General features: G+C 42.2%; 1 protein-coding gene across 1 annotated transcript in view; it reads left to right on the plus strand.

Moving 5' to 3' along the window:
- The first annotated feature begins 5,204 nt into the window (after positions 1–5,204).
- cobll1b (cordon-bleu WH2 repeat protein-like 1b) overlaps positions 5,205–25,016 on the plus strand; it is a 34,027-nt gene continuing 14,215 nt past the window's right edge. Inside the window, exons 1-2 of the mRNA XM_029703283.1 lie at positions 5,205–5,505; positions 5,739–5,828. Of these exons, the coding sequence (XP_029559143.1) occupies positions 5,465–5,505; positions 5,739–5,828 (131 nt within the window). The 5' untranslated portion in view covers positions 5,205–5,464. The remainder of the gene's footprint in view (positions 5,506–5,738; positions 5,829–25,016) is intronic.

Genomic DNA, 25,016 nt, shown 5'->3' on the forward strand with positions numbered 1-25,016 from the left:
TGACTCTGCCACACTCCCCGTGTTTTTTTGGGGCTGCCTCTCGTGCCTGTTGCGCTCCCTTGCCTCATACCAGCGCCTCTCAGCTATCGCCGCTTCGATCTCCCACTGCGGGCGGCGATACTCCCCAGCCTGAGCCCATGTTCCTTTACTGTCCAGTAATTCCTCCCATGTCCACGACTCCCGATAGCTCCTCTCCTGGTGCTTCTCCTTCCTCCGCTGCTTGGTCCATTTTTTGGTGGGTGATTCTGTAATGGCTATCGTCGTAATGAGACCAAGGTGCAGCGGAGGATGTGTGTTCATCTTAGAAATGTAATATAAAAAGAGAACACTTTACAAAAATAAACCAAAGACGACAGCAAAAGAGTCCTGTCAGGAAAAACTCTCAACAGAAAACAATCACCCACAAACTCCAAAGGAAAAACAGGCTGCCTATGTATGACTCCCAATCAGCAACAACGAACTACAGCTGTTCCTGATTGGGAGCCACACACAGCCAACCAAAGAAACAAACCAACATAGAAAAATAAACCTAGAACGCCCACCCGTGTAACACCCTGGCCTAACCAAAATAGAGAACAAAAAAAACCCTGGTTAGGGAGGTGCCCAAGAACCGAACGGTCAAACTTACAGACCTCCAGAGTTCCTCTGTGGAGATGGGAGAACCTTCCAGAAGGACAACCATCTCTGCAGCACTCCACCAATCAGGCCTTTATGGTAGAGAGGCAAGACACAAAAAATATTGCAACATTTCAATTGCAACCAAATATGTCTTCATAAAATAATTCCCTCCAGGGCTCAAAACCAAGACATCTTCTTCGAATAGAGTTAATCAGGCTGTTGATTGTGCAAACCCACAGTTTCATCAGCTGTCTGGGTGGCTGTACTCAAACGATCCCGAAGGAGAAAAATCTGGATGTGGAGGTTCACAGCTGGCAACAGCTCTGGTGGACATTCCTGCAGTCATAATACCAATTTCGCTCTTCCTCAAAACTTGAGACATCTGTGGTGTTGTGTGACAAAACTGCACATTTTAGAGTGGCCTTTTATTGTCCCCAGCACAAGGTGCACCTGTGTAATGATCATGCTGTTTAATCAGCTTCTTGATATGCCACACCTGTCAGGTGGATGGAATATCTAGGCAAAGGAGAAATGCTCACAAACAGGGTTGTAAACAAATTTGTGCACAGAATGAGAGAAATCAGATTCATGTGTGCATGGACAATTTCTGGTGTCTTTTTGTTTCAGCTCATGAAACATGGGACCAACACTCTACATGTTGCATTTATATTTTTGTTCTCTATAGTTTCAAAATGCTGACCCCCTCCACTCAGATTCAAGGTAGGTGATGTGCAGGGGGCGAAACTGGCACGGTCCTCCACTCTCTGGTCTTGTGACCGTTTGATCTGAATGAACTGTGCCTCGAGTAGCCTATGTCGACATAGGCTACTCGACATGGCATTTAGTGCATTATGATGTAATTAAGTCTCATTAAAGTTTGGCTACATTTTCTGGCGCCTCCCTCATGTCAGCATCGGTTTGGACATGAGGTTGTAACCAATATGCATGTCACCTAACACTGACATGTAGGCTTTTTTATTTATTATATTAAAAATAGATTTGAATATTATTTCAATGTGGCCTCTCTGATCTAATTCTGATTGGAGTAATTGTTTGATATAGTGATTTTAGTGGGGATTTTTTACTTGTCCATTGAGACAACTTCAATCTATATTATGCTTGTCCCCAAATTAGCTAGCTAGTTACAAGTATCTTTGGTTATATCAACTTACTAACGTTAGCTGTCTACTAGCTAGCCAATATTGCTACTGGGTGTACAGCAAACTCTCACGCCTGGTGTAGCTAGCAGTCTAGCATGGTAGATAGGGAACTTAGATACAGTGCATTCTTAAAATATTCAGAACCCTTGACTTTTTCCACATTTTGTTACTTTACAGCCTTATTCTTAAATGGATTAAATATTTTTTCCCCCTCATCAATCTACACACAGTACCCCATAATGACAAGCGAAAACCATTAAAAAAAACAACAATTGTGCAAAAATATATATATATAAAAAAATACCTTATTTACATAAGTATTCAGACCCTTTGCAATGAGACTCGAAATTGAGCTCTGGTGCATCCTGTTTCCATTGATCATCTTTGAGATGTTTCTACAGCTTGATTGGAGTCCAACCTGTGGTAAATGCAATTCATTGGACATGATTTGGAAAGGCACACACCTGTCTGTATAAGGTCCCAACGTTGACAGTGCATGTCAGAGCAAAAACCAAGCCATGACGTTGAAGGAACTGTCCGTAGAGCTCTGAGACAGGATTGTGTTGAGGCACAGATCTGGGGAAGGGTATCAAAACATTTATGCAGCATTGAAGGTCCCCAAGAACACAGTGGCCTCCATCATTCTTAAATGGAAGAAGTTTAGAACCACCAAGACTCTTCCTAGAGCTGGCCACCCGCCCAAACTGAGCAATTGGGGGAGAAGAGCCTTGGTCAGGGAGGTGACCAAGAACCTGATGGTCACTCTGACAGAGCTTCAGAGTTCCTCTGTGGAGATGGGAGAAACTTCCAGAAGGACAACCATCTCTGCAGCACTCCACCAATCGGGCCTTTATGGTAGAGAGGCCAGACGGAAGCCACTCCTCAGTAAAAGGCACATGACAGCCCGCTTGGAGTTTACCAAAAGGCTCCTAAAGGACTCTCAGACCATGAGAACCAAGACTGAACTCTTTGGCCTGAATGCCAAGTGTCACGTCTGGAGGAAACCTGGCACCATCCCTTCGATGAAGCATGGTGGTGGTAGCATCATGCTGTGGGGATGTTTTTCAGCGGCAGGGACTGGGAGACAAGTCAGGATCGAGGAAAAGATTAACGGAGCAAAGTACAGAGAGATCCTTGATGAAAACCTGTTCCAGAGCGCTCAGGACCTCAGACTGGGGTGAAGGTTCACCTTCCAACAGGACAACGACCCTAAGCACACAGCCAAGACAACATGGGAATGGCTTGAGGACCAGCCAGAGCCCGGATTTGAACCCAATCTAACATCTCTGGAGAGACCTAAAAATAGGTGTGCAGTGATGCTCCCCATCCAACCTGACAGAGCTTGAGAGGATCTGCAGAGAAGAATGGAAGAAAGTCCCCAAATATAGGTGTGCCAAGCTTGTAGCGTCATACCGAAGAACACTCAAGGCTGTAATCGCAGCCAAAGGTTCTTCAACAAAGTACTGAGTAAATGGTCTGAATACTTATGTAAATGTTATATTTCAATGTTCTTTTTTTCATATACATTTGCACAAAAAAAAACAGTTTTTGCTTTGTCATTATGGGGTTGTGTGTGTAAATTTATGAGAAAATCCATTTTAGAGTAAGGCTGTAACGTAACAAAATGTGGAAAAAGTCAAAGGGTCTGAATACTTTCCAAATGCACTGTATGATTTTACTGATAATATGGCACGTCATAACTTCAGGGTCAGTGTTCATTCATTTGAATGCAAATCACGTACGAACAGTTCCTTATTCTCTCGTGTTTTTAGGTAATATCCAATGTTTTTTTTAATGGGTCTCTCAACAACCATGCCCATGTGGCTGTCACCTTGCTTATAGTTGCACATTGCTATCCTTGGCCTACGACTGTCTGGTTATTGTTCTGGTGTTAAATGTAAGTCCGATGTCCTTTGAATTGTTGTAACTTATTTCTCCACTCTGGTACAACATGTAAGACTGCAGAAACAAATGTATTATTAACTCTGCAATGAATGTGTGTGTCATAATTTACTATTTGACTATGATGTATGTGTGATAATGTGCCAATACACAATGCATTTATCAATTTGTATATCAAGTTGCGAAACAGTGAAGTTCCACCTTGAATTTTGCAAGTATTCACCTACCACATGATGTCGCTATAACATGAATAAAACTATCATAAAAAGGCTCAATTTGAAAACTAGGCTACCTACAGTATTGTCCTCTTGCCTTAATGTCATTATTCACCCTTCAATGATTAATGTAGATCCACAGTTATAGGTGTTTGTCCATTGGTAGTGCCCCCCTAAGAACAATGTCCAATTTCGGACACAATAAAGCTAAGTTTGGTAAAAATGTGGTATGTGGATGATGGTCATGCTTAGGCATAAATGGAAATAAGTAGCTACAGTTTACTTTTTTTTGTTATTTCATGAAATATGTTTTTTTTAGAAAAGGGGCGTTTTTCCCAAGTACTGGGGTAACATGGGAAAAACATGTATCTAAAAAATAACTGTAACTCAATGAAGTTACTTGTAGATGGTTTGGGCATGATTTGAAATATGGTGATTTAGGTACCACTGACTTGCATTGGATCACCTTAAATGTTACTGCTTTATTAAAAACGGATTACAATGTGTATCTCTAAACAAGTGGTTATTTATCTTTAGGCTCTCCTAATGGTATATATCACTTTTTCAAAATTACAAAATATTTGATCAACTTAACTCAGAGTGACAATTTTTGGTTTGTTGATGAGAGAGATACCATTTTTAGTTGAGCAAGAGTTGAAAACAAATGTTGGTAACATAATGTGGTTAGTTACCCAACGTTATCTTATAGTAGGTCCATTTAGGAAATTGCAATAGGCCTATTATAACATTTACGCGAATTGTTCACTTCAGATGTTGATACTAAATACTAATGAAAGGCATACGAATTGGCTCCTGCAATAAAGTTGCACATACACTTAGTGAACAAAACATTAAGAACACCTCAATATTGAGGCACTTAAATATTTTGTCTTGCCAGTTCACCCTCTGAATGGCACACACACACACACACAATCGTTTCAAGGCTTAAACGTCCTTCTTTAACCCGTCCCCTCCACTTTATCTACACTGATTGAAGCGACATCAGTAAGTATCATAGCTTTCACCTGGTCAGTCTTCCTTGGAAAGAGCAGGTGTTCTTAATGTTTATTAGAACTTGGTGTACATATTTCCAATGCTACTTTAAATGAATAAAAAAAACGAAACGTTTGTAGCCTATTCCTTCTGGGATGGAGAGACGAAATCAATCACCGCTGGGAGGAAACTAGGGCAGTAAGGTATTCGACGCCCCACGAAAGGCTGTTTGCACACTGAGTCGTCGTGCAAAGCATCTACAGTACCCATAGGCTTACGCTTGGACGCCGATTTTTTTTTTTAGTTGTTGTGCATTCGACAGAGAACTTGGCATCCGTAGCGTTGTGTCACAACTTTGATATGTTAACTGCTGGCTAAACGGGAAAGACCGAGTTGCGCTGGCGGCGTATTGGAACAGAGCAGTGACTGTTGTTTTGATCCAAGAGTTGGAGGTAAAAGTGGGAGTTCCAGAATTCATAAGAACGCAGAGTAGCCTAATGGATCACTGAACGAATGAAAAGTCTACGGTATATTTTGTACGGTATAAGTAATTTTTTGAATCCCTAATAAAGACTGATGAAAGTTGACAGCTGCTCGGAGGGGCAGGGCCATTCATGGTAAGAGATGTCGAGTTACAGAATGATCTTAATGAAATTGTACTTTAATGTCTGTCCCACTTTGCAAGTCTGGCAAAAGTTATGCGGCGAACAACTATGACTTCATTGTTAATAGGGCTCGCCCATCCGCAGCAGGCACTCGGTCGTTTGGGACAGCTCTAGATGTAAACCTGTGCATTTTTGTTGTTGTTATCAAATATGAATAATTGTGTGTTTTGCTTGCCTTTCATTAGTCCGAGGGATTTTATTAAACCTATGCAGCTAGACATGGAAGAAAATGGGTCCCAAGGAACTCCACGACGACGACGATTCTCTGGCTCTAGGTACAGTATGTGGTTTCAATATGGGTTTAAGATCAGAGGGTTCCTGTGTGAGAACTGTCAGTTTATCTTAGCTGTAGTCTACTACATTATTGTTCACTTCAGGATAGAAATTGTCACCGTTATTTGGAGGTGTTCTAAAATGCTTAGATTGATGATGACACTTAAAAAAACGTGTATATTAGATAATTTATGGTGGAATTCTTGAGATGACATCAGTTGGAAAAATATGGAACTTTTGTAGCCCATGGGGTCTTATGTCATTCCAAACCCTTATTCAGGTCAAACCTTTTACAAAGCTTCACTGGGATTCCATCCCTTCTATGCCATTATCTACCCCCCCCCCCCCCCCCACACACACACACACACACACACACACACACACACACAAAAAAATACAATGTTGCAATACATTTTCTAGACATGTTGCAAGCAAATTGCAATTGAATGACATAATTGCATGTCTAAGACAAAGAGTTTGACTAATTTAATGGTCCACAACCGGAGGGGACAGATGTGCATCGGCTATATTGAGTAAATGTAGTCAGTAACTGAGGTAACAGTTGTTGCAGACATTTCAGTAACCTTTGAACTCCACTCATTTCCTGCCTTCTGAGTTGTTCTGAGAAATTGCCTTGACCACATGTTGGGGTCATGGGAAGCATTTTGGAGGAAAACCAGTGTGCATCTCATGTGCGTTCTAATCAACGTCTGGTTATTTATTTATATTCTGAAGTCTTTTGGTCGGTAATTGTATGGATGGATGACCTCACAGATATATCATCATATTTCAGTCTCAATATGGAAAACTCAACAACTGTGGAGAAATGGAAACTTCCCATGAATTGCTATTAAACCTTCAAATTCTGCATCTCATTCCTAATTAAAATCACAATAAATCTGCAGGCCTGCATTGCATGCCAAGGGAGTGAGCAGTGACTTTCTAAAAGCTTGCAAAGAACTTTGGGAAAACTCACTCCCAAGTTTAAGAGCAAACGCCTCCGACCAACTGGAATAAAGTCAGCTGACATCATCTTCAAGCAACCGGTCTTGAACCAAATAAATGAGAAATTCCACACTGTCACAGTCATAACACTTTTAAAGAGATCCTCGTTGACTCTTTATTTGACATTCAATATTAGGCAAAAGACACGTTTAGACCTCTCCTCATGGATCATTTTGTTTTACCACCAGTGGTATTTTTGGGATAGGTGCTTATCACGAACTCCACATAACCACACAGTAATCAAGTGCTGTAGTTTCAGCTTTTGATATGTCGTTGTAGAATTGTGTAATTCGGTAGCAGAGCCCCTCTCTGGCTTTCTAGAGTAGCAGACTACCCAATTCAGTCTGTGGTTTGTCTGTTATTTGGAAATGAAAGCCACTCTCCATGAGCTGTTGTGTTGGGGGGGGGGGGGGGGGGGGGGGAATACATGTGTGCTGGTTTTATTTGTGGCTTCTCATACTTTGAGCCACAACTGCTTCTGAAAATTCCCCCCCACTTTTCAAGTGCAATGACTTGTGGAGACATCATGTGGCCCTCCACGCCATGTTACATTTGTTATCCTACTACAGACACTTCCAAAACACATGCCCTTGTCCAAGGGTGGCAGTTTGTAGTACACACAAACATGCATAGCTCTATGAACACAGTGACATTCACTTGAGGATTTTCCAAATTAGCCTCAACTAAATAATTGTATGTCTAGTTCTGCTTTGGCCGTTGGAAAGGTTACTTAATGTCTGCTAAAAGACAGTATCATATTGTCACAGCAGCATCTGTTTGCAATGACATCTGGTCTCATTTTGAAATTCTTCGCTTGGCAACTTTGCATTTCTGAGTAGAGCTGCACATACAGTGCCTTCAGAAAGTAGTCACACCCTTTGACTTTTTCCACATTTTGTTGTTACAGCCTGAATTCAATAAAATTCATTGATTAATTTGAGATATTGTGTCACTGATACCCCAAAATGTCAGCGGAATTATGTTTTTAGAAATGTTTACAAATTGACAAAAAATGTAATTCTAAAATGTCTTGAGTCGATAAGTATTCAACCCTTTTGTTATGACAAGCCTAAATATGTTCCGGAGTAAAAATGTGCTTAACAAATTGCGTAAGTTGTATGGACTCACTATTATTGCAAATAGAGTGTCTGTTGCACATAGAGTGGGGTACAGAGATGACTACTCCATCTCTGTACCCCACACTTACAATTATCTGTAAGGTCGCTCAGTCGAGCAGTGAATTTCAAGCAGAGATTCAACCACAAAGACCAGGGAGGTTTTCCTATGGTTTGTTATGAAGGGCACCTATTGGCAGATGGGTAAAAGAAAGCAGACACTTAATATCCCTTTGAGCATGGTGCGGTTATTCATTTTACACTTTGGTTGGTGTATCAATACACCTAGTCACTACGAAGATACAGGCGCCCTTCCTAAATCAGTTGCCGTAGCGGAAGGAAAACACTCAGGGATTTCACCATGAGACCAATGGTGATTTTAAATGTTGACAGAGCGAAAATAATTATGGCTGTACAAAATACAAATATTCCAGAACATGCATCCTGTTGGCAATAAGGCACCAAATGAATACTTCAAAAAATGTGGCAAGGAAATTAACTTTTTGTCCTGAATACAAAGCATTATGTTTGGGGAAAATCCAAAACAACATCACTGAGTACCACTTTTCATATTTTCAAGAGCAGTGTTGGCGGCATAATGTTATGTATGCCTGTCATCAACAAGGACTAGGGAGTTTTTTTTTTTTTTTTTAGGATAAAAATAAATGGAATAGAGCTAAGCACAGGCTAAATCCTAGAGGAAAACCTGGTTCACTCTGCTTTCCACCAGACACTGGGAGACAAATGTCCCATTCAGCAGGACAATAACCTGAAACACAAGGCCAAATCTACACTGGAGTTGCTAACCAAGACAAAATTGAAGGTTCCTGAGGAGCCTAGCCATAGATTTTTTTTTAATACTGATTTAAGTCAAAACTGTGAAGACTTAAAAATGACTGTCAAGCAATGATCAACAACCAATGTGACAGCATTACCAAAAAAAAAAAAATATATATATATAGTATTGTACAATCCAGGTGTTCAAAGCTCTTAGACTTACCCAGACTTACCCATCGCTGCCAAAGGTGATTGTAACATGTATTGACCCAGGGGGTTGAATACTTATCTAATCAAGATATATTAGTGGGGGTAAATAAAAAATGTCTTCCACTTTGACATGAAATAGTATTTTGTGCAGATTGTTGACAAAAAATGACAAATCCATTTTAATCCCACTTTGTAACACAACAATGTGGAGAAAGTCTAGGGGTATGAATACTTTCTGAAGGCTATACAGGCCTATACAAATGTAGGATCTTGATTTTTATCACCCTGTTGCAGGAGAACTTTCCTGAAATGTCAAACTTGTAGTGTAAAAAGGCTTCTGACGTTTTCATTTCCATTTGGACATTTCAGAGTTGAGTTTTCCTTATGAAAAATGTATCAGCCCCTACAAAAATGTCCATTAGTTATAATGCACATAGTAATTCACACTTCCTGTTGCTGCAGGATTATTTTCCTGTTGTAGCAAACTGCTGTAGCAAAGATCCTACATCTGTACAGGAAAGGAGTGCAGAAGGAGGATGGATGGTTTATAGATTTTCCTCCATGACAGTTGAGTGTTTTATTGGTGACATTCCTCTCCCTATCCTCCCAGCTATGTGAAGCCCTTGCTGATTAATGAGACACCTTTTTTACCATGATCTCACATTCCAGGCTTCCCTCGGAGTGGAGCCGAGCGTGGAATTGGTGAAGGTATTGTGAATCCCCGCAGCTGTTTCCAGACACTTTAGCAGTCCAAGGGCACAGCTGCATTTTAATTCAGTAGCTTTATTCCCACTTAACTGCATCCAGTGAAGATATCATAAGTCTAGACCCTGGCAAATGATAACACTGTCACACATTGTAGAGGCTCAACTATTTGGACCTTTCTGTTATAGATCTTCTGTTCTGAGTTGAAACTTTGCAGGAGTATAAATGGATTGGGTCTCTGCAAATATTTGGACAATTAATTAAGTTCACAGTAGCCCTATTCAAAGTGGTTGAAAGCTATGGCGAGAGGGATGGGCTGAATTCTACAACAGATAAATATTAGGAAAATATAGCTGCAAGCTGAAATCATTGGGGTCAAAGTTACTGTCCCATAACCATATTTTGTGTTATACCGCCACAATTTAGCATACTGGCAGCAGTACGCCCTTATAACGAGCTACTGCACACCCATGTTTTCCATGGTAGAAGTTATAGGTCTTTGAGGCTAGTGTTCGCTGTGAGGAGAGGAACTTGTGAAACTAATACTGCAGTTTCAAATCCAAGTTTGCCATTTCAAACCACTTTGATCTGTGCTACTGTGAGCTTAATTAATTGTCCAACTATTTGCAGAGACCCAATCCTTTTATACTCCTGCAATGTTTCAACTCCAAACAGAAGAAGACCTAAAACAGAAACGTGCAAATAGTTGAGCCTCTACAAACAGAAGTGTTATCATAAGTCTAGACCCTGGCAAATGCGATCTCTACTGGATGTAGTTAAATGGGAATTAAGCTACTAATGTAAGGTTATGATAGCATAGACAAAAGCCCTCAGAGTTCTAGCATTTGCAACATTTTCCCCTTGAAACTTTCCTGAGGGGTAAAAGCCACTCTGTTCAGCCAGGAAAAGAGTTTCCAATTGGGCCAGGAACTACTGTAGGTTACAAATTAAACACAAAACACTGTGTCACAAACCTCTGAAAGCCAATCGAGGACAGCATGTGTCATTCCCTCACTAAATGCGATGAACTTATTTGAAAATGAACACGTTTCTAAGTAACTTTTCAATACAGAATAGTATATACTGCGTTTTGATACAGCATTTGTGCGATTATGATTAGGCCTATACTATTGTACAATGTTGTTCATCACATTATTTACGGTACTGTTTGACAGACTCAATAGAGTAGATAAAGATATCACACAGGCCTTGTTGTTTGTAGTTTCTGTGAAGAGGTCAGTGGCATTCCAACGGCCACCCACATCACTCATAGCAACGGCATTAAATGTAAAGGAGAGGCGAAATCATTGAATTTGGCCAGTAGGAAAATGGATAACTTCTGTTAACAGAAATGTAATTGAGACCTTAAGACAAGCTTGTGTTTGCTAAGCCCGTCAGGTCTTGGGAATACAGAGGCTTTTATGTCTTGTGGATGGGATGCTTTATGCCTCAGAGGGCTAAAACAGACAGTGGCCATCATCCAGAGAACAGGGAATAATGGGTCCTCTTTGTTGTGCAGTTGAAGCCAACGCACTGACCGTAAATACCAATGAGAGCTTATTACTGGAGTTGTACTGGGTTAGTATACAAAATCAGTCAACTATATGTTCAAATTTGCCAAATGAATTGGTAGGCTTGGCTATTCCAGGAATTTATGAGCTCGGTTTTGATACCAGAGAGCACGTATTCAACACAGATTCCACGCAATCGCTCTGTGCAAATGGCGTCATAGTGCCTGGAGAATACAAATAGTCAATACTGTGTATGAAGTCTTGGCCCGCGCTTTGATTCTGTTGTGTACTCTTCCAACACATAACAGATGGAAGCCACCTACCATCCACCTTCATAACAGAGCCTTTTGTGTAAAAAAGGTCAGAGAAAAATAGGACAGGGCTGAATAAAAGTATGTGAAGCAAATCTCTAGATGGCGCTATTCTTACGCACTTTATCATTTACCAGTTGTTCATTCAGTATATTGAATATGTCACAGAAGCAGACATTTCGCAGCCATTAACCTAATGGTTACAAACGTGAGATATGTATCTTTCATAATGAATGCTAGTTTGTGGAACTGTGGCCCATGTATAATTTCTTTTTATGTTTGGATTTCCTGTGTCTTTTACTTGGAAAACTGTAATCACAAAGCAAGATCGTAGATACGTTCCCATATAAAGCTCTTGGCCCTTTGACATTTTGTAAAGCTCCAGTGCATGTGATGAGCATCAGGGGAGACCGCAGAGCAACAGGCTAATGCTTCTTTGATAAACACTCCTGTATAGACAATGCAGCATTGTCTCATAAAATAATGAATGCAGTGTGATTATATATAAAAATTATCACTCAAGGGGATATGCGCTCTCTTCTCCTGCATTTTTATGTAAATGTTGACCTCCCAGAAAGGACAAACTTGTTCCTCTTTTTCAGTGGCGTACACAGTTTACATACTCTTAGAAAAAAGGGTTCCAAAAGAGTTCTTCGACTATCCCCATAGGAGACCCCTTTTTTGGTCCAGATAAAAACGTTTTTGGTTCCAGGAAGAACTCTTGGGTTCCATGTAGAACCCTTTATGAAAATGGTCCTAAATGGAAACCCAAAAGGTTATACCATGAACAAAAAAGGGTTCTCCTATAGGGCCAGGCGTAAAAACCCTTTTTAGGTTCTAGATGGCACTTTTTTTTCTAGGAGTGTAGGCAGTTGAAGCTTGTGTATGAGATGGGTTTACAGTGCATTCAGAAAGTATTCAGACCCCTTGACTTTTTCCACATTGTTACATTACAGCCTTATTCTAAAATTGATTTTAATTTGTGTTTTTCCCCTCATCAATCTATGCACAATACCCCATTATGAAAAAAGTTTTTTTTTTTTTTTTGCAAGTGTATTAAAAATAAAAAAACATCACATTTACATAATTATTCAGAACCTTTACTCAGTACTTTGAAGCACCTTTCGAGTCTTCTTGAGTATGACCCTAAAAGCTTGGCACACCTGTATTTGGGCAGTTTCTCTCAAGCTCTGTCAGGTTGGATGGGGAGTTTTGCTGCACAGCTATTTTCAGTTCTCTCCAGAGATGTTTGATCGGGTTCAAGTCCAGGCTCTGGCTGGGCCACTCAAGGACATTCAGAGACTTGTGCCGAAGCCACCCCTGCTTCGTCTTGGCTGTATATGCTTAGGGTTATTGTCTTGTTAGAAGGTGAACCTGCTCTGGAACAGGTTTTCATCAAGGATCTCTCTCTATTTTTTCGCCGTTCATCTTTCCCTCGATCCTGACTAATCTCCCAGTCCCTAGCGCTGAAAAACATCCCCACAGTATGATGATGCCACCACCATGCTTTATCGTAGGGATGGTGTCAGGTTTCCTCCAGACGTGACGCTTGCATTCAGACCAAAGAGTTCAATCTTGGTTTCATCAGACCAGTGAATCTTGTTTCTCATGGTCTTAGTATTTCAGGTGCCTTTTGGCAAACTCCAAGCAGACTGTCATATGCCTTTTACTGAGGAGTGGCTTCCGTCTGGCCACTCAACTATAAAGTCCTGATTGGTGGAGTGCTGCAGAGATGGTTGTACTTCTGGAAAGTTCTCCGGAGCGACCATCGGGTTCTTGGTCACCTCTCTGACCAATGCCCTTCTCCCCCTATTTCTCAGTTTGGCCGGGCGGCCAGCTCTCGGAAGAGTCTTGGTGGTTCCAAAATTCTTCCATTTAAGAATGATGGAGGCCACTGTGTTCTTGGGGACCTTCAATTCTGCAGACATTTTTGGTACCCTTTAGCTCTGACATGCACTGTCAACTGTGGGACCTTTTATACAGACAGATGTGTGCCTTTCCAAATCATGTCCCATCAATTGAGTTTACCACAGGTGGACTCCAATTAAGTTGTAGAAATATCTCAGGGATGATCAATGGAAACAGCAGGCAGCTGAGCTCAATTTCAAGTCTCATAGCAAATCAAAGTTTATTTGTCACATGCGCCGAATACAACAGGTGTAGACCTTACAGGGAAATACTTACTTACAGGCTCTAACCAATAGTGCAAATAAGGTGTTGGGTGAACAATAGATAAGTAAAGAAATAAAACAACAGTAAAAAGACCGGCTATATACAGTAGCGAGGCTGTAAAAGTAGCGAGGCTACATACAGACACCGGTTAGTCAGGCTGATTGAGGTAGTATGTACATGTAGATATGGTTAAAGTGACTATGCATATATGATGAACAGAGAGTAGCAGTAGTGTAAAAAAAGGGGGTGGTGGTTGGCGGGACACAATGCAGATTGCCCGGTTAGCCAATGTGCGGGAGCACTGGTTGGTCGGCCCAATTTGAGGTAGTATGTACATGAATGTATAGTTAAAGTGACTATGCATATATGATAAACGGAGAGTAGCAGCAGCGTAAAAAGAGGGGTTGGGGGGGCACACAATGCAAATAGGGTAGTCATTTGATTACCTGTTCAGGAGTCTTATGGCTTGGGGGTAAAAACTGTTGAAGCCTTTTTGCCCTAGACTTGGCACTCCGGTACCGCTTGCCATGCGGTAGTAGAGAGAACAGTCTATGACTAGGGTGTCTGGGTGTCTTGACAATTTTTAGGGCCTTCCTCTGACACCGCATGGTGTAGAGGTCCTGGATGGCAAGCAGCTTAGCCCCAGTGATGTACTGGGCCGTATGCACTACCCTCTGTAGTGCCTTGCGGTCAGAGGCCGAGCAATTGCCGTACCAGGCAGTGATGCAACCAGTCAGGATGCTCTCGATGTTGCAGCTGTAGGACCTTTTGAGGATCTCAGGACCCATGCCAAATTATTTTAGTTTCCTGAGGGGGAATAGGCTTTGTCGTGCCCTCTTCACGACTGTCTTGGTGTGTTTGCACCATTCTAGTTTGTTGTTGATGTGGACACCAAGGAACTTGGAACTCTCAACCTGCTCCACTACAGCCCTGTCGATGAGAATGGGGGCGTGCTCGGTCCTCCTTTTCCTGTAGTCCACAATCATCTCCTTAGTCTTGGTTACGTTGAGGGATAGGTTGTTATTCTGGCACCACCCAGCTAGGTCTCTGACCTCCTCCCTATAGGCTGTCTCGTCGTTGTCGGTGATCAGGCCTACCACTGTTGTTGTCTGCAAACTTAATGATGGTGTTGGAGTCGTGTCTGGCCATGCAGTCGTGGGTGAACAGGGAGTACAGGAGGGGACTGAGCACGCACCCCTGTGGTGCTCCAGTGTTGAGGATCAGCATGGCAGATGTGTTGCTACCTACCCTCACCACCTGGGATGGCCCGTCAGGAAGTCCAGGATCCAGTTGCAGAGGGAGGTGTTTAGTCCCAGGATCCTTAGCTTAATGATGAGCTTTGAGGGTACTATGGTGTTGAACGCTGAGCTGTAGTCAATGAATAGCATTCTCACATAAGTGTTCCTTTTGTCCTGGTGGGAAAGGGCAGTGTGGAGTGCAATAGAGATTTCATCATCTGTGGATCTGTTTGGGCGGTATGCAAATTGGAGTGGGTCTAGGGTTTCTGGGATAATGGTGTTGATGTGAGCCATTACCAACCTTTCAAAGCACTTCATGACTACGGACGTGAGTGCTACGGGTCTGTAGTCATTTAGGCATGTTGCCTTTGTGTTCTTGGGCACAGGGACTATGGTGGTCTGCTTGAAACATGTTGGTATTACAGACTCGGTCAGGGACATGTTGAAAATGTCAGTGAAGACACCTGCCAGTTGGTCAGCACATGCCCGGAGCACACGTCCTGGTAATCCGTCAGGCCTCGCAGCCTTGTGTATGTTGACCTGTTTAAAGGTCTTACTCACGTCGGCTACAGAGAGCGTGATCACACAGTCGTAGTCCGGAACAGCTGATGCTCTCATGCATGCCTCAGTGTTGCTTGCCTCGAAGCGAGCATAGAAGTGATTTAGCTCATCTGGTAGGCTTGTGTCACTGGGCAGCTCGCGGCTGTGCTTCCCTTTGTAGTCTGTAATAGTTTGCAAGCCCTGCCACATAAGACGAGCGTCGGAGCCAGTGTAGGATGATTCAATCTTAGCCCTGTATTGACGCTTTGCCTGTTTGATGGTTCGTCGCAGGGCATAGCAGGATTTCTTGTAAGCTTCCGGATTAGAGTCCCGCACCTTGAAGTGGCAGCTCTACCCTTTAGCTCAGTACGAATGTTGCCTGTAATCCATGGCTTCTGGTTGGGGTATGTACGTACAGTCACTGTGGGGACGACGTCCTCGATGCACTTATTGATAAAGCCAGTGACTGATGTGGTGTACTCCTCAATGCCATCGGAAGAATCCCGGAACATGTTCCAGTCTGTGATAGCAAAACAGTCCTGTAGTTTAGCATCTGCTTCATCTGACCACTTTTTTTATAGACCGAGTCACTGGTGCTTCCTCCTTTAATTTTTGCTTGAAAGCAGGAATCAGGAGGATAGAGTTGTGGTCGGATTTACCAAATGGAGGGTGAGGGAGAGCTTTGTACGCGTCTCTGTGTGTGGAGTACAGGTGATTTACATTTTTTTTTCCCTCTGGTTGCACATTTAACATGTTGATAGAAATTTGGTAGAACTGATTTAAGGTTCCCTGCATTAAAGTCTCCGGCCACTAAGAGCGCCGCCTCTGGGTGAGTGGTTTCCTGTTTGCTTATTTCCTTTTATACAGCTGACTGAGTGCGGTCTTAGTGCCAGCATCTGTCTCTGGTGGTAAATAAACATCCACAAAAAGTATAGCTGAAAACTCTCTAGGCAAGTAGTGTGGCCTGCAATTTATCACAATATACTCTACTTCAGGTGAGGGAAATCTAGAGACTTCCTTAGATTTTGTGCACCAGCCGTTGTTTACAAATATACACAGACCGCCCCCCCTCGTCTTAGCTGAGTGTGCTGTTCTATCTTGTCGGTGCAGCGTATATCCCGCTAGCTGAATATCTATGTCGTCGTTCAGCCACGATTCCGTGTAACATAGAATTTTAAAGTTTTTGATGTCCCGTTGGTAGGATATTCATGATCGTACCTAGTCTAATTTATTGTCCAATGATTGCCGGTAACGGCAACTTTCCCAGTCGCCTTCTCCGGGTCCTGACCAGGCATCCGGCTCTTTGTCCTCAGTACCTGCGTCGGTTCCTCTTGCAAATAATGTGAATGTCGGCCCTGTGGGGTGTTTGGAGAATGTCTTGTGCATCGTCCTTGTTGAAGAAAAAATCTTTGTCTAATCCGAGGTGAGCGATCGCTGTCCTGATATCCAGAAGCTCTTTTTTTGCCATAAGATACCGTAGCAGAAACATTATGTACAAAGTAAGTTACAAATAATGTGAAAAAAACACATAATAGCACAATTGGTTGGGCGCCCGTAAAACTACTGCTATTTCTACCGGCGCCATTTTACAGGGGCTGAATACTTATGTAAATAAGGTATTTCAGTTATTTATTTTTAGGAACTTGCTAAGATTTCAAAACTTTTTCACTTTTTCATTATGGGGTGTTTTCTGTAATACATTTTAGAATAAGGCTGTAACGTAACAAAATGTGGAAAAAGGGAAGGGGTCTGAAATATTTTCTGAATGCAATGTAAATAGTTCCAGGCGCTAACTGCTCCTAATTTCAGCTCTTATCACTCCAAAAGCAATGGATTTAAACATACACTTGGACAGTAACATATTACTTGTTGTTTTCTTATCTTAATGCTTGGCAGATGTTCACCCCGTCTTTACTTGCCTATACCGAGAAAGTTCTGGTAGAAGCATATTTGACCTCTGAAATAAGGTGTGGGGAGAGAACAGGTCAGACAAGGTTGATCTCTTCTGTGACTTGCGTTGGGTAGTGTCATGTACATGGAATTCAAGGATCACCCAGAATGATCTGAAATCTCTTTGATTGACAGACTGGCTGACTAACTTACTACCAGCTGGAGTCCCAGTGGTATTAAGATGGATATAATGTACTATAGTCTTAAATGGCACCCAGCCGTTCCTTATATAGTACACTACTTTTTGACCAGTAGTGCGCTATATAGGGGAATAGGGTGCCATTTGGGATGTGCCCAATGTTACTGAAGTGAAATAAGGCAATTCATAACAGAAGGTTATAAAATACTGTATATTAACGATAAACCACTCTGAAGTTATTAATGCCCCCTGGATACTCAGTTGTCTAAATAAGGGTGTGAAATGTTCCAAGCAAGTTTGAAGCCTGCATACAGACATGTTATGGGAAAATTGTTTTGTTTTGCCTAAAATAATAAGGTACACACACAGGAAGTGGGGAGTTCTCCTAGTTTCTTTTTTTTTTTAATCTCCTGCCATCCGCCCCACACAGCTCCTCGAGTAATGGCCTTTCCAGACCTTCTCTAAACAGCTCGTGTTTACTGTGAGCAACCTCTTACCAAATTACCAGCTGTGTCCCTGGTCCTGTGTTTTGTCTTTCCACAGGGATTTCCCTTCTCTGCAACCCAACCCCCATCCCGTCGCTCCGATTCCCACCCACTAATGCCTCCAACCACAAGTCGTCCCTTATCGTCTGATATGGCCTTTCTGTTAAATGAAGGACAAACTCTAAAGGCGAAAGAGTATGTACAGAGGAAGTATATTAAGGTCATCTGTTTCAGTAGAAATTCCTCTGTTACACTTGGAGCGTGAACTGTGTGACACTTGATCATTGTACTTTATCAAGCACCTAGTTCTGTTATTTTAAGGGAAAGAACCAGGGAAGGGGACATCTATAGTACATAGTAGGGCAGAGGGTGCAGGAGAAGACTTTGACGTAGTTGAACCTATGTTGATCTGGCACTCTCATTGTAAGATGTAGGACATTTAGTTGAGTCCAGTGTACGCTTACTATCCAAGGTCAAACTGTAGCTTCCTGTTTTTTGTCACATATTCAATGGGCAGACGGTGACCTCTTGTGTAGATTGTTCCATTTACAACCACTATGTTTAGCAAACAAAATACAGCACAGGACAGTTCAAACTACTTTAAGTACTGTGTAATAGTCGGTAAAAGGCAGCATCTCTGAGCCGTGCTTTTCGGTTAGTTTCAGGTCATGTTTCAACCTGCATGTCATTCCTGACATTATCAAGTAGTATGGAACTGAAAAATGTTGATATAGATAGATGTTCCTCTGCAAGAAAATAATCTAACACCAACCTGCATATTGGTGCTTTAAATCTTGATCTATTCTTCTGAGTTTAGCTTGCCTATTATTAGCTTTTCTCATCTACCTGTTGAATAGTCCAACATCTATGTGCTGAGTGGCTGTGTGAGTAAAGCATTGGAAAGCAGGAGGTTACTAAATCGGGCCTTGGTAAGCTGTTGGGGATATTAATAAGTAGGGTGTCCACCCACTCTGCCCAGAGTGGGTGAAAACACGCTTTGGTGATGACTTTTCATTTATGTTATGAAATACATTTTCCCAAGACAAATATGATTATTTATGTTCTGAATCGGTAGGTGGGGTCTGTCTCAAACATATCATTAACGGTATATCCAAAAAGTTGCATTTTGTAACCTAATACGTCCGACAATAAGCACCTAGCTGTGTTGACAAAGCGGTGCGGGTTTCTCATAACTTTTGAGGATTTTACATTTTGTGGTCGTCGTCTTCCAAGTTGTTTCCTCGGGTTGCAAAATTAACATAACATAACACGAGCTGAATGAAATGTAAAAGGCTTTGAAAATAAAGGGCTTGGTATACGCTCAGTGATCTGTTAACATTTCACAGAGACGCTTGTTTTTTAACGGATTATGATAGAGACTTGAGGTTTGGACCAATTGTTTTCTTAGAGGATTATCTACACAACTGAACATTTTTACCCATTGGTCAAAAGATGCGGTTTTGATTGGACACCCTATAATAAGTTCTGACTGACTCCATAGTTAACACTTACTATTTCATCACCGGCCTGTACAGTAGACCTAATCGGGCAGAATGCTCAGCTACCTACAGATGTCAGATCTTAATTTGATCACTGTTTTGTCGCTGAAAAGTTCAGCATCAGGAAATTCAAATGAGCCTGAAAACCCAGAGTTCTTTTTTTATTTCCATGCGGGGCAGTTCAGTCATTGGGACCAGTGCCAGCTCTCGCTCGCTCAAACGTTAAAAGCACCAGACAGAATATCAATAAATATCCCACTGCTACTGTAGGCCTATAGGTCCTACTACTGCAACGTTCAAATACATAAAAAAATACTAATTCTGAGATGCATCAATACACATAAACAATCGTTGTTTTATATAGCTTAACACAAGAATGATATTGGTCTCCACGACGACATACGTGTCAAGTGTATCCGAAATGCAGCCGTACAGTAAGCTAAACCTTAGCCTACTGTAGACTACAGTAGGCTATCTAAACTAATTGCACACAGGCCTATAATATCACAAAGACGAGATGAAATTGAGAATAGTGAGGTGGCCTATGGAATGGAGCGCAATGTCGCATCAAAGAGAGCAACTGAATTTGAAACAGAAAAAAAACATGATTTTTACTGTGTGTGTGTATATACAGTGCATTTGGAAAGTATTCAGACCCCTTGGCTTTTTCCACATTTTGTTAAGGTACAGCCTTCTAAAATGGATGACTTTTTTTTTTCTCCATTAATGTTCACACAATATCCCATAATAACAAAGCAAAAATGTCTTTTTAGAAATTTTTGCAAATGTATTAAAAATAAGTCAGTATTCAGCACTTTGTCGAAGCACCTTTGGCAGCGATTACAGCCTCGAGTCTTCTTGGGTATGATGCTACAAGTTTGGAACATCTGTTTGGAGTTTCTCCCATTTCTTCTCTCCTCTCAAGCTCTGTCAGGTTGGATGGGGAGCGTCGCTGCACAGCTGTTATTCAGAGACTTGTCCCGGAGCCACTCCTGCTTTGTCTTGGCTGTGTGCTTAGGGTCGTTGTCCTGTTGGAAGGTGAACCTTCGCTCCAGTATGAGGTCGTGAGCGCTCTGGAGCAGGTTTTCATCAATGATCTCTCTCTGTACATTGCGCCGTTCATCTTTCCCTCGATCCTGACTATTCTGCCAGTTCCTGCAGCTGAAAAACATCCCCACAACATTATGTTGCCACCACCATGCTTCACTGTAGGGATGGTGCCAAGTTTCCTCCAGACATGACGCTTGGCATTCAGGCCAAAGAGTTCAATCTTGGTTTCATCAGACCAGAGAATCTTGATTCTCATGATCTGAGAGTCCTTTAGGCCTTTCCTTCTTTTGGCAAACTCCAAATGGGCCGTCATGTGCCTTATTCTGAGGAGTGGCTTCCGTCTGGCCACTTTACAATAAAGCCCTGATTGGTGGAGTGCTGCAGAGATCTTTGTCCTTCTGGAAGGTTCCCCCATCTCCACATAGGAGCTCTGTCAGTGACCATCGGGTTCTTGGTCACCTCCCTGACCAAGGCTCTTCTCCCCCGATTGCTCAGTTTGGCCGGGTGGCCAGCTCTAGGAGGAGTCTTGGTGGTTCCAAACTTCTTCCATTTAAGAATGATGGAGGCCACTGTGTTCTTGGGGACCTTCAATGCAGCAGAAATGTTTTGGTACCCTTCCCCAGATCTGTGCCTCAACACAATCCTGTCCCGGAGCTCTATGAATAATTTATTCGACCTCATGGCTTGGTTTTTGCTCTGACATGCACTGTCAACTATGGGATCTTTTTATATTGACAGGTTTGTGCCTTTCCAAATCATGTCAATTGAATTTACCACCGGTGGACTCCAATCATGTTGTAGAAACATCTCAAGGATGATCAATGGAAACGGGATGTACCTGAGCTCAATAATGAGTCTCATAGCAAAGGGTCTGAATACTTATGTAAAGGTATTTGTTTATTTTTATACATTTACAAAAATATGGCCGTAACAAAAAGGGGAAAAAGGGAAGGGGTCTGAATACTTTCCGAATGCACTGTTGTTATGGTCTTGTAATGAACAACGTCACTTAGATCACATGATTTGACCTAGCTTCCCATGCACACTGCAACAACCTCATCTTTTCTGTTTTACGATTGACTTCTCTAATGCTATTTTACTATTTCACAGTGAAACCGATTTGAACCAAAACCAGACATGCTCGATTCATTTAAAGAAATGTTAATCAGACGTTGAAAACAAAGTGTATTCGAATGGAGACTTGTGGATTCATCAGATGTATAATACTAAGGTAATGCAGCTACTGTAGGTACGTTATCTTAGATTGACATGATTAAATCAGCCTAATCTCAACAGCCCTATCCAAATCAATACAAATCAGAGGCTTGAGGCAAAGTCTGTTGTCGTCTATAAGGATATGTTTATCAGAAGTCATCAGAAAGCAATCATCCAGAAGTGATTTATAAGATTAGCTTACAGGGAATCCGTTCCAAACCCTTGTCTCAGCAACTAGAGCACCCTAGAAACATCTGAGCAGGCGTGTAATCTCATTCGTTGGCAGGCTTGTTCATGGGAGTAAGATCCACACGGAGTTGCTGATGTGATTTCGGAGTGAATCACCTCGAAGCAGTGTGTGTGTGTGTGTGGTGGCGGGCTGTGTTTGGGATAATGAATAGCAAACACATACAAAGTAACACCTGATTGAATTAAGTGTTGGAAAACCGTCCCAGGCATGCTATTGTAGCCAGGCTCAAGAAGGCGGACAGATGGCTAGCGGACACGGTGTTGTTTGGACTGGAGGATATGAGAGGAAGTTGATAAACTCGCTGTGAATGTGATGGATGGCAGGGCTGTGTTGTTTCACCGCCCTGCCCACAGGTTCACGGCTCTGGCGCAGTGTGCAGGGAGGTAAAGTAAAGCTGATTTAGCCCTTTGCTTATTACTGACGGTGGGGGAGTTCACTCACTCACTGAACTGAAGTTTCACCGATACACCAGGCTTAAGAGATTTCTGCGACCGACTGACTGAGGGGGGCCCACTGTGTGAAGGGATTTAAAGTACAGGAGACTACAGATTTTCTGATGTCACAGCCTGGGCGGGGCATTAAGGTAGGCCCGGTCTCCTCTGCTCCAACAGTCATAGCATAGCGGAGTCTGTCTTTGAACGCAGTGGAGATGGCAGGTATTTAAGAGGGGGAGAATTCAACACCGAGGCCAAGAGGTAAGAAGGCGTTACAGGGTAATGATTGGAGGAGATGATCTGTTTTTAGGATGAATGTGTAATATTCAAACCTGTAGCCAGCATTTGAAAAGAAAGTACAGGTTGACTTGAGGCACTCTAGTTTTGCTCTACTTCCTAGAGCACCCTGTCTAACTTTTGTTGCGTCGTTTCTTTCCTAAGACAATGTTGAAGGGGAACATAGTGGGTATACGTGCCTTCAGTTTTAGGATCATATACACTTGTGCATTACTGCTACGATTCTTGAAAGTACATGCCTGGGTAATAACTTAAGACAAGACAATGTGGGCCATGTTGCTTGCACTGTCATACAAGAATGTTGTAAGACCCGTTGGTTTGAGTAGCTAGTTTACTGGTTGTAGTTTGCTTGGATTCAATGGTTTTGTGGGAGTGTACAGTAAGAGTTTCTGTTAACCCTGTATGTGTGAGGCCGTACAGTAGATTACTCAGGCAAGGCAATAAGAAAAAAAGTGGTGTGGACGTTGGTGGTGGTATGCATTGTTGCACTCTCGCTTCTTAAAATACACAGGGTGTTGTCCAGAGGAGGGCAGGAAGGCTTGTTTGCATAGCCACTTTTGTTTGTCGCTTTGTTCATGAACCTACCTTTTCCCAAGGGACCTTTTAGGCTACACAGCCGGTAAGAGACTTCAACAGCGGGAAGGCTTCCTAATCTTTATGCATCAACTCTCAGTAAAATAATTCCGTGTATTCACTGAACATAACTTCAGCTTGACAACTCCAAGAACACTCTTGTCAGTCATAAGCATAAACAATCTGTTTTGCCCCTCAAGTATTTACTTTTTCCCCTCGGGGTTTCCCATTGATTACGAAAGAATTTCATGGAAGGAGGCTGAAAATGTCTCATGGGAACATACCTATGTTCCAGCTGCAAACATGTCCATTGGAATGCAAGGAATTTAGACAGCCCTTGTGGTGATGTTATTTGTGCCTTTTTTCTTATTGGTTCAAAACAAATATAAGAATGGCATATCAGGATATTACTTGTTTAGAAACGGTAACAATCAAAACGGAATGTATTTAATACAGGCCAGTGAGTAGACTTGAGCAGGTTGCCTGCTTCCCAGCCCCTTCAGCTTATTCATTTAGAGGAGTGAGTAGCAGCTTCCCTGATGCCGGCGATCGATATTGCAATACTTGTTTTATAGGTTCGTTAATTATGTTTGCCCCTAACAAAGACCAGGAAGTAGCCATCAAAGGTACGACACTATAACAACGTCTGTGGATTGATTTGGAGACACATAGTCATTACTGTTGAACTTCTATGGACTGTTGTCACTCACTCACTCACACACGAAGGCATCTCAGGTATATGAAAGTCAGTAGCAGTATCTGGATATTATGCCTTTGAGCTGTAGTCCTATTTGTGCATCGCCAGACAATAATGGAAGGAACAGGCCACATGCCTTTGATGCTAATCTAACAGTAGGATTATGAAAATGCAATATGGCTTCTTGTGTGCCGTCTGGATGTATTTAGTTATTGTCTGCTTTAGGTAGACTGAATGCGGACCTTCCTGCAGCTGCGTTGCACATTTGCGCAGTACCAGGTGTGAGCAAAAACATCAGAGGCTGATTTCACTCTACATCTGTTTTCATATTTCACACTACTGTAGTGATTCATCAACTGTTGGTGCCAGACTAACAGTAACTTATGGCTGGCAATGGTACCCTAGAGTTCACACAACTACTGTGTGTGTTCTGATACAGTCTAGCAACTGGCAAGTCCATAAGTATAGTAGGCCTAGTTCGACTTGTCTACCAAGGTTACACTCTTAGAAAAAAAAGTTGCTATCTAGAACCTAAAAGGGTTTTGACGGATGTCACCATTTGAAGAACCATTTTTGGTTCCAGGTAGAACCCTTTTTGGTTCCAGGTAGAACTCTTTCCACAAAGGGTTCTACCTGGAACCCAAAAGGGCTCTACCGGGAACCAAAAGCGGTTCTCCAATGGGGACAGCCAAAGAACCCTTTTGTGTACTTACATCAGTGGAGGCTGGTGGGGGGAGCTATTGAAGGACGGGCTCATTGTAATGGCTGGAATAAAATAATGGAACAGTACCAAACAAATGGAAACCACGTTTGCCTCCATTCAATTCATTCCGTTCCAGCCATTACAATGAGCCTGTCCTCCTATAGTTCCTCCCACCAGCCGCCACTGGTATACATACACAGGATACACTCTGGTACACAGGATCAGCTGTATCAAGCCTGTGATCAATAAAAGACACGGAAAACAAAGGCACCAGACTTGTCATTTCCTCCTGTCTATTGACCAATAAGCATGTT

Source organism: Salmo trutta, chromosome 20 (assembly GCF_901001165.1).
Source record: "Salmo trutta chromosome 20, fSalTru1.1, whole genome shotgun sequence".
In the NCBI taxonomy this organism is placed as follows: Eukaryota; Metazoa; Chordata; class Actinopteri; order Salmoniformes; family Salmonidae; genus Salmo; species Salmo trutta.